At 43.0% G+C, this 16,523-nt stretch overlaps 1 protein-coding gene across 1 annotated transcript in view; it reads left to right on the top strand.

The window, feature by feature from the left end:
- Positions 1–16,523, top strand: part of SUCLG2 (succinate-CoA ligase GDP-forming subunit beta) — a 273,815-nt gene that overhangs the window by 250,781 nt on the left and 6,511 nt on the right. The window contains exon 10 of the mRNA XM_032867349.1: positions 2,252–2,372. Coding sequence (XP_032723240.1) covers positions 2,252–2,372 — 121 coding nt within the window. The remainder of the gene's footprint in view (positions 1–2,251; positions 2,373–16,523) is intronic.

Genomic DNA, 16,523 nt, shown 5'->3' with positions numbered 1-16,523 from the left:
GTATTTAGTAGATGAGTGTGCTGTGTCGTGGATTGTGCTAACTGTCCCTGGACAAATCATAAGGTCCTGCCATGGAGGAGCACAAAGGTGACCTCCACAAGGGAGTTGCACACTGGGGATGAGGATGCAGGTTGACCTCTGAATTCATCCTTAAAGAATGTACAGGTTGAAATGCGGCAGACCTGTCCAGGTGGCCGTGTGCACCTCACTGGAAAAGCCTGGTCCTCATGCACAAACCTGAGTGAGCCTCAGCAGTTCCTGAGTTTCTCTCTGGGACCCCGTGGAGTCATTATTGCCTTTGAGTGTTTTTTATTCCATTGTTTTGGCAAGTGCCTCTCCATCCCACAGCTATTTGGAAACTACTGCTGCACCAAGCCTCACTGCTAACAGCATTTAATAGCTGTCATTAGAAAGCAAGCTTCTGCTTACCAGTCAGCCTGCTGTGAATGGTAATGGGAGGTTTCTGTTTGGGGAGTGGCCCCCATCTCTAATTGGTTTGAAAAATATCGCTCATTTACTTTATTCTTAAGACGTTGCCTTTTATTGAGCTTCACTAAGCGTGTGCCTCTGTTCTGTTATAATTCAACATAGCTGTAGAGTACTGAGAGGGGTTTTCTTATTTCTTACCTGTTGTCTAGGTAACTTGTCCACTCTTTTTGTTGCTCGTTGAAATAAACGTATGTATAAATGTCCGTTAATTTCTTTACAGGTATGTACTAAACATTTCATGTGTATTATCTCATTTAAGCCTTTCAACAACCTTGTAGACTAGGTACTGTTACTCACGCCTTTTAGATAAGGAAGCCATGTTCAGGAGAGGGGGTGTGAAACTTGCCCAGGATTCCAGTGCTCGTATCTGGCATGAATGGCTGACTTTGAGCCTCACCACTGCAACAAGTTCCCTGTGTGACCTTGGAGCTTTACCAGGTACAGAGGGCTCACCTCCACTGGACTTACTGAACAGGGTTCAGGCAAGAATCAATATTTAAAATAAGTGTTCACGTTGGGTATTTCTGAAACACTTAAATGCAGAACACATGGAAGGCATTCTTTTATTGCATTTTTTTTTAAGATTTATTTAATTGTGAAAGAGAGTGGGGGAAGGAACAGAGGGAGAGAATCTCCAAACAGAGTCCCCATGGAGCGTGGAGCCCTATGCAGGGCTCAGTCTCACGACCCTGAGGTCATAACCTGAGCTGAGACAACCAAAAATTGGATGCTGAACCAGCTGAACCTCCGAGGTGTCCCTCCTCGTATCTCTCCTGTTTGTGTAGTTAATTTAGCATATTGAAGTAACAGTGGCATGCTGCACCACATACATGCTTTTGTGTACCCTAATTTAATTGTGATGCCATCGTTGGAATTTTGATGCCTCCAGCTTGATGAATAGCTATTTTCTGTGGGTGTTATCAATTAATCTAGGTAATGAATTCTCTTCATTATCTTGTTCTTCATGTTAATTATACAGGATTTTCTTATACCTATTTATCAAGTCAGGACGAGTCTTTTTTTTTTTTTTGGTCCACATGACTTTGAATATGAAATACGTACAAACAGGTTAACATGATGGGTTTAAATTTACATTTCTGAAAAATTCCAGTCACTGGCTTAACTTTCTTCAGATCCTTACTTGTGGTATGAGCTTGTATCTCGTTCTTTTGGGGCTCATTTTTTTTTTAATCAAAATGTTGTTATCTAAGATAATTAAACTATTTCTGGTTTTTGAGAATAAACCTCTTGCATATCAAAGAGGTATTAAGGAAGCATGGAAAAGCTTGAATCTTTACCTACTAAAACAAAAGAGCAAATAATCACTAACTTCCTACTTTTGAAATATTCCCTAAGGCACGATGACAGATAAAAATTTAATAAAGCATGGGGGAGGGAAATAAGTTCATAAAATTTTAAATGACACTACTAATAAAGGAACAGTTTTAGACAACAATATAAGAAAAAGCAGAACAGACTATGTAATAAATGAGTTGTTGATTGATTCCATGTTGAGTTCAGAGAATTGAGTGATGGGAGAATATGAGTTAATATGGTCATGATATATATTGCTATTTACTCATTCAGTACTAAGTTTTAACCTTTTTAACCTTTTGGGGGCCTTTTGTCCTACATTTTATATTCTGTGGTTAAAAACAACGACAACAAGTCTTATTCTAATTGTCTCTATTGCTCAGGCAGTTAATTTTGAGAATGTCATCCAACAGCGTTTTGATGGGCACCTTCCTATTTTTGACTTCAGGTGGAAGCCATCCTTGTCAATATTTTTGGTGGAATTGTCAACTGTGCCATCATTGCCAATGGGATCACCAAAGCCTGCCGGGAGCTGGAACTCAAGGTGCCCCTCGTGGTCCGGCTGGAAGGTGAGTCATGGTAGACTTCCCCAGCGCCCAAGATCAGGTGCCAGTGGGTTTTGCAGGTACAGACTTCCTAAGACAACATAAAGAATCACTGGGTTAAATAAGGTGAAACAGATGCTCTACAGAAATACTTCTCTGAGTCTCTAACAAGCTAGTAAAGACGGCCTCTCTCCAAGAATGGCATAGGTTATGATTCTCCATATTTTCCACACTTGTTCCAGGGTGGAGTCCCTTTATTATGAATCACTTCCTAAAATTAGTGCTTTGAAACACTCTGAGAAATGCTATCCCAAGATTTATTCATCATGGGAGAGCAATGGTTGTCGAACGTTTTGGTCTTAGGGCTCCTTTACTTGTTAAAATTGAGGACCCTAAAGGGCTAAGGTTAATTTTGGGTTACAACTGTTGGTATTAATTGATTACATAATTAATTAAATTGTAGAAGTAATAAATTAATGTGGTAACGAGTATAACTACTTGGAATTTTTTAAAAAGTTTTTCAACAATAATTTTATATTGTATACTTTATGTACAAATATACTATGCTGTATATTTTATGAAAAATAACAAAAATTTTAGCGAGAATAGCAGCACTGTTTTACATTTTTACAAATCCCTTTATTTACTATCTAGCTTAATATTTGCTTCTGCATTATATCTGTTGCAATATGTTGTTTTGGCTGAAGTATGTGAGGAAAATATGGCCTTACAGAGGTCATTTGAAAAAGGGAGGGGTTTTTAATAACCATTTCATGTAATTGTGAGTTTTCTTTCTTCATTGGTACTAGACCAAAGTTAGTAAGTAGTAGTTTCTTTTTAAAGATTAGTATTATATGAAATTTGAACCTATTTCAGAGGATTTTTCATACTCTTATATTAAAACCCATTGATCTGGGGCGCCTGGGTGGCTCAGTCGTTTAGGAGTCAGCCTTTGACTCAGGTCAGGATCCTAGTGTTCTGGGATCGAGCCCTGAGTCAGGGTTCCCTGCTCAGCAGGGAACCTGCTTGTGTTCTCACTTTCTCTCTGACAGATAAATAAATAAATAAAATCTATTGATCTGTCCTAAACATTAAGCTGATCTTCTACATGTATGGTTTGCCGTACCATGCAAATGGAAAATAACGGAATTATGTGGATCATCCAAAGGTTGGCACATTTCAACATACAATATCAAAAAGTTCACATTTGTTCATATCACACCATTCTCATCAGCAAAACGTCTAAATATTGGGATGCTGTCAAGGTGGTAGATGCAACTTTTCCAGAAATCTGATTTTCACTTTAAATAAAGTATAAATTTTATCATCAGCCACACATTGGTCAGCTGTTTTCCTTGAAGTGACAGCCTGGCTTCACTCATTTTGGAGGAAATGGGTACCACATTCCTAAGTCAGGATAACCACAGTGTGTCTGTCATTCTTCCAAGAAAATATAATGTTCCATAGAGAAGTGGGTAGTGTAACTTGCTACTCAGACAGTTGCACAAATGCATTTTTTAGAACAACCATCATAGTTCAGGATACAGCAGGCTTGTTTTATGTGTACGTGCCCCACGATCACTCAGAGTATTCAAAAGACCTGTGCTCAGGTGAGATTTAATAACATTAATATTCCTTTACTGTCCCATCAAGGACATTCTTACCTGCAAGTGGCAACTTCTTACTGCAAGTGCGTGGTGGTGAAAGTACAGTGGCCATGCCTAGAGCTCGGTACCACGCCTTTGAGTCCATGTAACATGCCAGTCATTTTACCTGCCCTTGTTTTTGCTTCATCAGTGCAGGTGCCAACAGAGTGTTGTTGTTGTTATCATAAAAATAGTTTTTGCGTCAGGGACTTCCCCCAGGGTTCCATGGACCACGCTTTGAAAATCGCTGTAGCAGAGAAGCAAAAACAGGCCCTCCAGTGCGAGAACCTGTGCAAAAGGCCGTCCACCTGCTCAGCAAGTTCAGATTACAGTGACTAAGCAGCCCCAGGAGAATTCTGCGGTGCTGTTCTTGGGACAATACAGAGGCTCTTCCCCAGTCTCTTTATTGATGCCATAATTCCCTAGAGACCTTCTTCCCCTCAAGATCAAGTCCAGGGACATTTTGACCCTGCTCTTTGTATCCCTGTCCTTTGAGGTCAAGGTTCCAGAGCAGCTACAGCCTGTTTGTTTTGTTTTGTTTTCTGTTTGCCTCTTTCTGTTTCTTTTTTCTCTCACTCTCTGCCATTCTCCTTTTCTCCCTGAGACTCGCCGCCCCACAGATGTAGGTATGCACCATATGGACTTGAAAGAAATATGGTCACAAAGGAAATGGAAGTAGCTGGAGCACCTGTTGGCAAAGTTTAATATGGACATTAAAACATATGAATGAATGAAGGCTCCTTAAAAATGTAAATGTGACATAATTGATCCCTATAAAAATAATTTCAGTAAAAGGAAAGTTACTGGCAAAGCTGCATTGAAAAAACTGATCCAGAAGTTAGTGGCTTCATCAGAGTATGTATAATTCTGATTAAAATGTGGCTGTCACAGTGTTTTCAGGGTCCAAGTGACCAGTAACTCTCAGGTTCTAAAAGTAAGCGCCGATTGTGTTCTTCAAGGGGAGCAAGTCTCTTTAAGCAGATTAGACTTGTGTCTGTTGCTTAGAAAATGAGTGTATACTTTGGTGGGCTCCTTCTTTCTTGTGATCCCCTGTATGCTTGAATGGTTCAGCAGAGGCCTATAATCATGTGTTGTGAGTGCATTCATAGAAAAGAAAGTTACCCCACTTCACTTTTCTACTTCACTATTTTTTTCTTAACAAGGAGCATTTCTCTTATTGTCACACTGCACTTAGTGTTCCAAAAGTATTAAATGACCCCTCTCCTATATCCGTATTTTGTGTTTCTGGATAATACACATGCTGAACTAAGCAAAATACAACATCTGATATTTTTTCCTCTAATAATCTCTGTTGCCTGCCTCAGAGGTCTATCTGAGCTACTAGGAAGAAGCTTTACAATTTCTCAGTTTGTTAGACAATCAGATTTGTATCTTTTAAGTTAGTACACTTCCAAAATAGATGCTTGTGTTTTTTTTTAAATCATTAATTAGCATAATAAATACTATGTTTGGGTCACTGAGCTTTAGATATTAAGTAGGATGTGTAGATATAGAAACAGCCATGTTATTAGATAAATGGGGAGACACAACAAAAAGAAAAAAAATGAACAATACAAGATAATAAATACAAAATGTTAATGGGTGTTGGCCCTAATAGACTGCTTCTGTCTTAGTTGCGGTAGCCATTGGGGCATCCCAGAGAGCCACCAGCATGGCCTGTGGAGTCTGCAAATATCAATACCTTGCAGTGTCCACCATGCAGTGTACCATGGAGAATTGAATGTGATGATTTGAGATGAACTCAAAAAGAATACTGTCCCCCCAAATTTATGTAGACCAAAAATATCCTTGGTGACCTTGTTGCCCCTCCTTTCCTTCCTTGGAATGACCCCTATCCCGTAAGAAACATTGAGGGCCTTTTATCAAGATACCAAAAACAGGAGAGCTTTCAACTTTTCTGGAGTCCTACTGGTGTTCATTTCTTCCTCTTGTGTGAAAATGTGTCTCACACTCAACATGGTTTATATCAAGGTCACTAATCTCCATATGTGATTTCTGGGAAACAACCAGCCCACACCAAATCAGACCTGTCCCCATGTTGTGTTGGTACAAGAGGAAAGCAAAGAATTCTGCTTTAATTCTGCTCTTGACACTAATCAGAAATAACAAAATGAAGAAAATCCATGACGGTATTACCCCTGAAGGCCCTGTAAAAGGAACTAAATAAAAACCAAGCCAGTGCTCTTTATGTTAAGGGAGTGGAGACTTCTGTAAAATGTGTCCCTTAAGCTGAGTGCCTGTGTAGCTCAGCCCACTTTCTTTGGCATAGTCTCCTTTTTAAGCTTATTCAACATTGACAACTATAATTATAGTACATTTAGAGAGGAGAGTTAGCAGAGAGATATTATAAAAGGAGAGTTTCCAAGATGAGCATGGAAATAAGTAAGATTTGAAAGGAAAGGGGAGGGAATTTGGTAAAGAATCAGAAGCAAGGCATGTGATCTATTCCATACTTGACGGTACTGGGACCATACATAATAGTGGTATAACCTGAAACCGAGGACCTGGGTAGATCAGAAGGCTGTGCGGAGAGAGTAATGGCTTTGCAACAACATAGTATGGCTAAAACAAACTGAGGGTTTTGGAGAGGTTGGTGAGCCTGGTGGTGGGTATTATGGAGGGCACATATTGCATGGAGCACTGGGTGTGGTGCATAAACAATGAATTTGGGGACACTGAAAAAAAATAAAATTAAAAAAAAAAAAAAACAGGGGCGCCTGGGTGGCTCAGAGGGTTAAAGCCTCTGCCTTTGCTCAGGTCATGATCCCAGGGTCCTGGGATCGAGCCCTGCATCGGGCTCTCTGATTAGCAGGGACCCTGCTTCCTCCTCTCTCTCTCTCTCTCTGCCTGCCTCTCTGCCTACTTGGGATCTCTGTCAAATTAAAAAAAAAAAAAAAAAAGATCTTTAAAAACAAAAACAAAGTTGAAATCATGTCCATAGTCAGAGTCTACAACATTAGCTGGAAACTAAAAACCCAGACAGGTTTGCCATGTAGAAGTAAAAGTCTAGTAGACAACAGCAGAGATAGGAAAGGAAATGAGAGAAAAAAAGAGGGACATTGGGTTTTAAATCTAATGACCAGGAGAATGAAGGATGGCATGGCTGATGGACTGCAAGTCAGAAGTGGGAACTCGCTAGAGACAATGGGAAAGTATTACGTTGTGGTATAGTCATCCTTGTTGAGATAAGCCTGTAACGTCAGATGGGACACATATGGAGGTACAGAGGGAGGACTTTGGGGAGTGATCCAAGGAGAAACGTGATAGAAAAATGGGTAGGTCAACCCATTTTGAAGTCCCTCCGTAAACCACACTTCGATCTTGCTGTCTTAGAAATTGTTCTCCTGCAGTACAGCTTAGTTAAAGGAGAAACCAACCCAAACCAAAAATGTCCCGTCACAGGAAGTCTTGTTCTCAGCGCTTCCAATGGGGAACAGTTGCTAACTACCGGGACCTTTGGAGGAATTTCTCTGTACTCCATATAGATTTTTCATTAGCTTTCTCTGGGTTAGAACACAAATTCTCCTCCCACAAATGTCTGTGCATTCAGCTACACTTTACCCAACCTTAGTGCATGACATGGATCCTTTTTTCTGAACAAACAACTCGTCTGTGAAGAGTCAGGAACATTCTAACAATTCTAGTGGTAGTTGCTATTTAACCTGATTTAACACTGATATTTTCTGTTTTAACTGATGAATTTTTCAATTATATTTATTCATATTCATATTAAAATTGGTTCACAGCCCCAGAATGTGCACCATCATCCAGCTAGCAAAAGGGAGATGGGAAAAGGTGCCCATCATCCCAGCCTCTGTGATAAAGCTCAGTGACACATGAAAGAAAACTAAGTGTGGCAGACAAATTCTACATGGGGTCTGAATTACAATAATAAATAAGTGTTATTGCTAACATTTGTTAACTTGCTCAGTTTCAGACACTCTGACACATGGCTATATAGTCTAAACAAATGACAGATTTTTAATGACCAAGATAACAGGCATTTCAGAAACCAATAACAGGTTTTGTTAGTAGCATCTACTTCCTATAAATAAAGGAGCTAGTTTTTCTTGCTTTGCGAAATGGCCATTTGGAAGACCCAGGATCCTTGCCATAATTCTCATTAATCTGTGACCCGTATTTTCGAGACTCTGTTGCTACACAGAGAGTATTAGAAATGTTTTGATGAAAGAGGTTTTAATTAATCAAATGAGACTTGATTTAGTGGGATTTTGCGGACAAATCTTTGTTCTCAGCTGTATAAGTACAACTTGTTTTACCAGTGGATAAGGAAAGGCTTACTCTCCTCTTTGAAAATGGTAATTTTATAATTACATGTATTTACTTGCCTTATCACAACAGAACTCACCAGCTGAGATACAGGATTATTTGTATATAAAAGACTCCTAGGTAAATCGAGCAGTTGCATTTTGGGGGGGAGCGGGTTAGTTTTAGTACACAGTTGTTTCTAGAATGAATAAAGAACAAATAATCTGAGACATTTTTTGACCCCTCTTTAACTTGTATATATACTTGGCACAAAAGTTACCTGGATGGTTAATGTAGCCCAACCCATGACAAGTTTGATAAATGTACAGACATTTATTAACACCTTCGTGTACTCAGCGTGCAAAGGTGTTTTAGCCAAAGCTTTGGGTTTTGTATGGGCAGTTTTACTGTTCTAGATCAGGGCCTGCCAATACCTTTAGAGAATTTTTCCAAAAAAAAATTCATTTTTCCTTATTGTCCCATTTAAATCTGCAGCAAACTTCTTTTTTTTTTTTTTAAGATTCTGTTCATTTATTTGACACAGAGAGAGAGCACAAGCAGGCAGAGTTGCAGGCAATGGGAGAGAGAGAAGCAGACTCCCCACTGAACAGGGAGCCTGATGTGGGACTCGATCCCAGGATCCTGGGATCATGACGTGAGCCGAAGGTGGATGCTTTACCGACCGAGCCACCCCGGCACCCCTGCAGCAAACTTCTATATCTCAAATAAGTCTGAAGAGAAATTTGCTTTTCTCTCAGGTGTTCCTTATGATTCCAAGTTAAGCCATAAATAATAATGAGCCTAGATGATTGGTAGATTGGATTCTTTTTTTCTTAGCCAAGTCTTTCCAGTTTGGTTCTTCCATACAGTACCAAATGGTTTGTTTCAGCAACATAAACCTTTTGCTTCTCTTTTGACAAATAATCTTTCAAAACAAGAGTCCCTTGTGGGTCCCTTCCTTATCCTTGTCAGTCTCTCTAAATGTGCCCTTAACTCTCTTTACAGTTGTTGAGAACATAAACATCTCTCAGTCAGAAAACTTTGTATCCTGTTTCTTTTACTTTCTGGACCAAGGCACTAGCACCTTGTGGGCAGGTGTGGACAGGTCCTTATTGTTGATCTCTGCCATACTGACGAGTTGGAGACCCAGTCAGAGCAAAGCACATCAAGTTTCTTTCTTAGCACAGACACAGTAAAGTCTCTACATGATTCTTTGGTCTGCCCAAGGGGAAAACAAACCTCAAAGATTAAAGCGTTCAGAGAGTGTTCAGTTGTGTCTCCACACACTTGGTGGCATCCATTCTGCGAGTCTTCGGTGATTATGAGGGTGTGAGACCAAGAGGAGGGCGGCCATTATTCCTCTAACTCCTGTCAGACTCCTGTGGCTGACTAGCTGGAGAAAGTTTTTGTTCAGGGTTTGCTGCTTCCCCTCAGAGTCAGCGGAGAAGAAGGTACTGCTGGCTGAGTGGGGGCATGATCCCAGGTGGAGTGAGTGTGGATGCCCAGCAGCGCCCAGGGGTTGGCTCTCTGTCCCTGGCCTCTTTGCACATTTCCCAACAGTTGCTCAGCACCGAGTTTTTTATCTTCTCTTCCTTGCTCTATCCCTCTTCTCTTTTAAGGCAAGGTAGGCCTGTTTTCCCCCCTCGGCTCCCAGCCTCCCCGAACGCACCTTTCCCTGCTCTCCACTCCTCCATTCATTCTGTGGTTGGTCCATGGAATGTGGCTCCAGGAGGGACCATATCTTCTTGGCCATTGTGCGTCTCTTTTCCTCTTTCTGTTTGATCCTCATTCTCCTTTCTGTCCCCAATTTCTGCACACTTTTTTCCTCCCCTTGCTTTCTCTTCATCTCCTTCCTCCTTCACTGTGCCCCATGGATACACCTTTTCTGAGACTGATTTCACTTCCTGTGGATGTCTGTCACCTCTCCTCCTTCCAGTCACTGGCATCTTCTCCCTGAGTACCCTCCTTAGTGTTAAATTCATCAGCAGCAGTATTAAACCAGAGGACACACTGGAGAAAACCCTGCTCTGTCGTTGAGCCTTAAATCTTCTCATTGTCTAAATCGATAAACACTTCTGAATGTTTAAATTTTGCTGCACTTAAACATTACACCAAGTCTCACAGGACCTAACCTAAGGTATTAGGGCAGTGAAAGATTTTTAGATAGAATATTTAAGTTTCCAGACAATCCACTAGATATGGCACTTCGAATCTTCGTTTTACTTCTAGATGGTTCACGTGAGTAGCTGAAATGTTTGCCATGTTGGACATCTGCTGCCTTACACAAGAAAAAGTTACTCAGCACCCCTTAGCAAGGTAGGCATCCAACTGGTCCATGTTGTTGGGGTCTTTCAGGAGACCCAATGGCTCCTTCCCCATCTGGGGAATCTGGTGAGAAATATGACAGGTCTAAGAGACCAAAATATCACTTTCATTACTGATGAAGAAGGCAAAGGTGCACCTTGTATACCGAGCATGATCTTTCTTAATCTGAACCCCAGACACACCCAGTCACCGGCACCACGGACCCAGAAGGGAAGTCTGGGCCCCCTGGGAGAGAGCAGTCCAAAGGAAAGGCTGTGGAAGTGGCTGGGCTACACATGCTTCTTTCTCCTTTCAGACATTCCAGTCAGAGAAATGTCTCCACTGCTAGCGCGGAGCCAGCGGTAGTCAGAGGTAAGACCCACAGTGTTATGCTCTGCTTGGAAGGAGACGCCCCTCTGATGCACACCCAGTGATCAGTCTTCCCTGGGCGTGAGCTGCGTTTTGGTCAGGTGGCCGCCTCAGTCTAGCCAGTGGTCCTTCCCTCAGGAACAGGAGCCTGACATTGTTTCTGCGGGGCACTCGTAATGACGAGGAGTTTCCAGAGCACCGCCGGCCTGGGGACCAGCACAGCCTAAGTCCTGCACATCACGACACCACCATCCGCTTTGTGGGTGTTTTCTGAGTGATCAGTCAGTTCATTTCTTCATGCCTCAGTTTCCCTATATAACACTTGAAAGTCGTATTTGATCGGCCACCAAAGAGAAAGAGAACACACTGCGATGAGGAGAGGGACACCCTGGTAGATTCTGTCTGACCTATGTTAGAGGTAGCAGGTGGTCCTCTTAATAAGACTGTCCCGGAGAGTACCGCGTTGAGGCTGGCCAAATACAGAGCTATCTAGGAGGAAAGACTCCGCTAGAATGTTCGAGAACAGGCAGGACAAGTAGCTTTCATCTGCAGCCCCCTTCTCTTTATTGGCAGCGACCACCTGCAGTGCTGTACCAAGAGAGATGTTGAGACTATACCCCAGCTCAGTGGCAAAGAGCTCTGTGGTCATTGTCTTCCACGGAGGGGAGAACGAAGAGTGGGAGCACTCGAGCCGGGCGCCAGCCACTGCGAGTCCGGCTGCCGGCTGCGTCAGAAGCAGGAAGCGGGGGCTGCCGGCTGCAAAGGCGTGAGATGAGCCTGGGTTCGCGAATGCCACAGCCACAAGGCCAAAAATGGGGACTGTAGACAGCAGAGGTCTGCAGACTTTTTCTGTAAGTAGCCAAATTTTAGGCTTTGTAGGCCACGTATTCCCCATTGCAGTCCCTCACCTCTGCCATGTAGCACAGAAGCAGTGTAGACAATATAGAAAGGAACGGGCGTAGCTCTGCCACAGTAAATCATCGTTCAGAGATAGACAGTGGGGCCTACGTTGCAGCCTGGTGTGGGTAAAGAAGAGGCCAGCAGCAAGACCTAGAATTCTGGAAACGCCTCATGGTCTCTAAGTCGAAAGCCCTCTCCATCCTCAGCTCTGAATGGTTTTGTAAAAGTTGAGAAAGATTTGGGCTCTAAGAGTAATTTCTCAAGGACCAGATTAGCAGTGAGATCTCTCAGTCGTTCCCCCCATGCGGGTACAGAATCATGGGCAGCGATGCACTGATGTCCCTTCTCAGGCAGCCGTGGAGTTCCAGAAATCAGGATTCCAGACAGAAGTCTCACACCACCAAAATTACCTTCGAAATTTCCTGAAATCACCCATGTGTTAGAATATACATGAGTTGAAAGCCATGAGGTAGACTGAAGAAAGGTACGAAAGGGAGCTCCATGCAGATGCTTAGGTATATAGAACACCCCTTCTTTACAAGAATGGCCCTATTCCTAGTAGGTACAGAATTTTACAGCATTCTTGCTTGCCAGAGGATTCATTCGGTTCCAGTTTAATAGTAAGCCTCCCAGGGGTGCCTGGGTGGCTCAGTGGCTTAAGCCTCTGCCTTGGGCTCAGGTCATGATCTCAGGATCCTGGAATCGAGTTCCACTTCAGGCTCTCTGCTCAGCAGGGAGACTGTTTCCCCCTCTCTCTCTGCCTGCTCTCTGCCTCCTTGTGATCTCTCTTTCTCTCTCTGTCAAATAAATAAATAAAATTTAAAAAATAAATAAAAACAGTAAGCCTCCCATACCAACATATTTTAGATGTTGCCTTTTTGGACAGCTAACATAGTTGAAAGCAAAAGCATCAGCAGCTCACATGAGCCCTTGATGGATATATATTAGAGTTGGTCCATACCCTTGCTAGCTCAATCCTGAGTCCGTGCATACCAGCCTCACAACCCGGCGATCAGCTTCCTGTCACTACAAGCAGTGGCTCCATCTGGCATCTTGAGAACACTTGTCACACTCACACCCTCAGCAGTGGTTTCTTCTTATCGCAGCAGAAGAAATTATCGAGGAATATCGGGGTATACAAGATAGAGTCCTATAGGGTATCTTAGACATTCTTGATTCTTCCAAAATGTGAAGGATACAAGGCATTTCTATAAGATACTCATCCAACCACAGTAACTTCCCAAGGTCACTCAACTTCTCGTGACCAAACCAGGTATAAAGTCTCAGTTTTCTCATCTGGACATGGGAATAAACATACAGCAGTCTCATGCGGTTGTTGTAAGAGGCAGATGCATTTTCAAATAACCTATACAGGTCCTGGCTCAGTAAACGTTAGCTGCCATCATTACCCGAGCTCTGATTCCGAACTCGACCGAGGGGGTTACTCTGGGGGCCTTGGCGACAGTGTGCCAAGCAAGGTGTGAGACGTGGGGAGCATGTCGGCTCAAACAGGGGAGGACTGCTGATGCAGCGGGACTCTACCCCGGACTCTCGATGAAGTATTCCATTTTTAACAGTACAGTAACAGGACAAAAGAGATGTGATAAGTTATCTAAATTTACATGTCACCAAGAAAATGGACCTCTTCTATCTGCTTGTCACTTGAAAGGAGAATAATGAAAGAGGATCAAGGGCAAAAGGACAGAGAACATTTTAGGAGGAATCTGCTGCTTTGTAGAATTGGGTTCGTTTCCACTGACCTCCTTTCTCCCCAGGACAGAGGGGGTAAGATTCCATTGCTTAGAGCCAGGGTCAAAGTATTGGAGGATTTATGGGCCGTGCTGACTCTGTCCCAGCAGCTCTGCCATTGACAATCTGCAAATGAATCACTTTGGCTGTAGGCCAGTGAAACTGTATTTATGGACACGGAAATTTGAATTTCATGTAATTTTCATGCATCAGAAAATATTATTCTTCTGATTTTTTTTCCCTAACTATTTAAAAATGTAAAAACTATTCTTAGCTGATTTAGAACTGCCCTGACTTAGAACACCAGGCCGAGAGGCAGACCTATCGTGGCTCACTGGTAATTTGACCTGAGCAAATCATTTAATGTTTCTGCGCCTCAGTTTCCTCTCGTGAAAACAAGAGATTTATCCTAAGGGATAATTAGGATTCTTTCTAGCACTAGAAGGTCAGGCTGTGTGGTTGTCCTGTGGCTTTGTAGTCAGATAAACCTAGATTCTTAATCCTGGCTTAGCCTTTAACTTGCTAGGGGCATGGGGCAAGTTCCTAAGCTTCCCAGTTCCTCAATTATCTCATCTGTAAAATGGGGATTAAAAACAAGGTCTTCTTGGCGCCTGGGTAGCTCAGTCAGTTAAGTGGCTGCCTTCAGCTCAGGTCATGATCCCAGGGTCCTGGCATCAAGCCCCACATAGGGCTCCCTGCTCAGCAGGGAGTCTGCTTCTCCCTCTCACTCTGCCTGCTTATGCTCTGTATCTCTCTGTCAAATAAATAAATAAAATCTAAAATACAAAACAACAAGGTCTTCTTTAAGGTTGCTAATGGTTGAAGTGATATGATAATTGTGAACCCTTTAACTCATGTACCCAACAGACATTAATTACACCTAGTGTATATTCAGTAAGTGCCAACTATTGCTTTCTTAAAAAAAAAAAAAAAAAAGCCCAGCTCCCATATGCATCCAGACTGGAGAGTAGTTTTCTTCACAGCTCTGTGATAAGCCTGACTGGGGGCGGGGTGGGGGGGCGTACCTTTTGAACAAAACCCAGTAATTTCTGTCCAGTGTTACCTTCTCTTGCAAGTATTGGAAGCAAAGAACAGATTTTGATGAATTAACCTTGCGTCTCTGTTTACAGCTCTCTCACTCCACCTGCTGGCAGGAAGTCAGCGGTAAAACATGCACCAGTGGAAACTTAAAAATTTAATAATTATTCTTTTTATAATATCCTCTGCCAGTAGACCGAGATTTCATTATCAAACCATTCCCGTTTGATTCTCTGTGCATTGCCATTTTTAAGGCATCGGGTAGATTTGAAAAGCTTAGCAGCTTTTCAGCAAGCAGATGTTAAGAAGTGCTTGAAGTTGAACAAGTGTGAGTCAATCAGTTATCTCTTTAGGTGGTTATTAAAACTGTTGTCCTGCAGCCTCATTGAAAAGCAATGCAGCATTTAATAAATATTAGAGGATGTCAGCAGCACTATTTAAATGTGGGGAAGAGAACAATTCCCTTTGTAATTGGGTACACAGGCATAAACACTATCTTTGGAACTCTAAATTCTGTGTTGGAGTTTAAAGCAGCTATGGTGGTTTCTATTTAGAAATAAAGACAAGGAAGGGGATGGGGAGCAGGTGTCAGCCACCTGCTGAATCAAGAAGAAACCAAACTTGAATATTCAAAAGAGCAGCATCAATGAAAGGAACCCACACATCAGCAAACATCTGACCAAGGCTCCCCCTGTTTTTCTTTTCCAATGATCTCCTTTCGACGCTGCTAGTGTTCTTTTTGACCCTCTTCTCTGTGTGTTCCCACTTTCCCCTTGGAGCTGCTCTCTCGCAGTAATGAGGGAAGCAGGGTATGTGGGCAAAAAGACAGAAGGGTCCAGGGAGAGACCAGCCTGGGTGCTGGGACAGAGTGCTGGCAGGATCAGGATAGAGGCTGCTGCACTGGGGACTTGATGGGCTCAGTTTTTGCCCTTGCTCTCTGTATCTGACTCTTGTCTATACCTCTTTATTTTCATGTGTCTGTCTCTCTGGGTTATTCCTCATGACTCTCTCTTTCCCCTCCCTCCCACCAACTCCTTTCTGTCCCCCCCCCCCCCCCCCCCCCCCTTTCTCCCCCCCCCCCCCCACTTCCCTCTCCTTTCTCCTTTTTCTCCTTCTCTTCTTCCTTCCTTTCCCTGTCCCTCCCTTGCACATGCTGGGGTTCTGAGTATGCGTAGCCTGTACTTAATAATTAAGGCTATAATTAAAGTGTAACTGCAAGCATAATTAAAATTCACTTTAATGGAGCCTGGAATTGTGAAGCAATTAGGCATTTTGATATGGCCCTGTAGGAACAGCTGGAAGGAGAGAACGGCCCATTTTCCCGAGGACCGTTCCACCCCTCTCTTCTGGCCCCGCCCCCTAGTTGTTAACCTTGAGCAAGAGGGTGGCGGGAGGCCAGGCTGAAGGGAAGCAGAGCTGCTGGGCCAAAGGAGGGGCAGCAGCTTGAAGTCCTCCAGGCACTCAGGCAGCTTGCTGCTCCTCGGGGCTTTTTTGAGAAGGAGGCCACTACAGAAGCCTTGAAACTCGGGAACAGTCGCGCCTTATTTTCAGGTGGTTTGGGGCTTCTCTTTCAATGCTAGTAGTTATTTGGGGGCTATCAGGCCAGCAAAGTGATCCGAAAAGCACCTTCCCACACCTCACCTCCTGAAGCACGCTTGCCATGTATGAGTCTGTCCGTCATCATTTGGTCCATCAACAAGCAGGTGCTTTGTAACCGCTGCTGCGCCGAGTTCGGAGAGATCCTGGTGGGCCAGCCTGACACCATGTCTGCCCCCATGAAGTTTGTGTTTGGTAGGCAAGAGAGAAATGTTAGTGAGCAATCCCAGTAGTGCTATGATTCTGGATGTACAAAGTACTGTAGAAGCTCTTTGACAAGCCC

This window comes from Lontra canadensis, unplaced genomic scaffold, assembly GCF_010015895.1.
Source record: "Lontra canadensis isolate GAN:19392208 unplaced genomic scaffold, GSC_riverotter_1.0 scaffold34, whole genome shotgun sequence".
Lineage (NCBI taxonomy): Eukaryota > Metazoa > Chordata > Mammalia > Carnivora > Mustelidae > Lontra > Lontra canadensis.
Note: the sequence above shows the minus strand (reverse complement) of the source record. Positions and strands in the feature narration are given on the sequence as shown.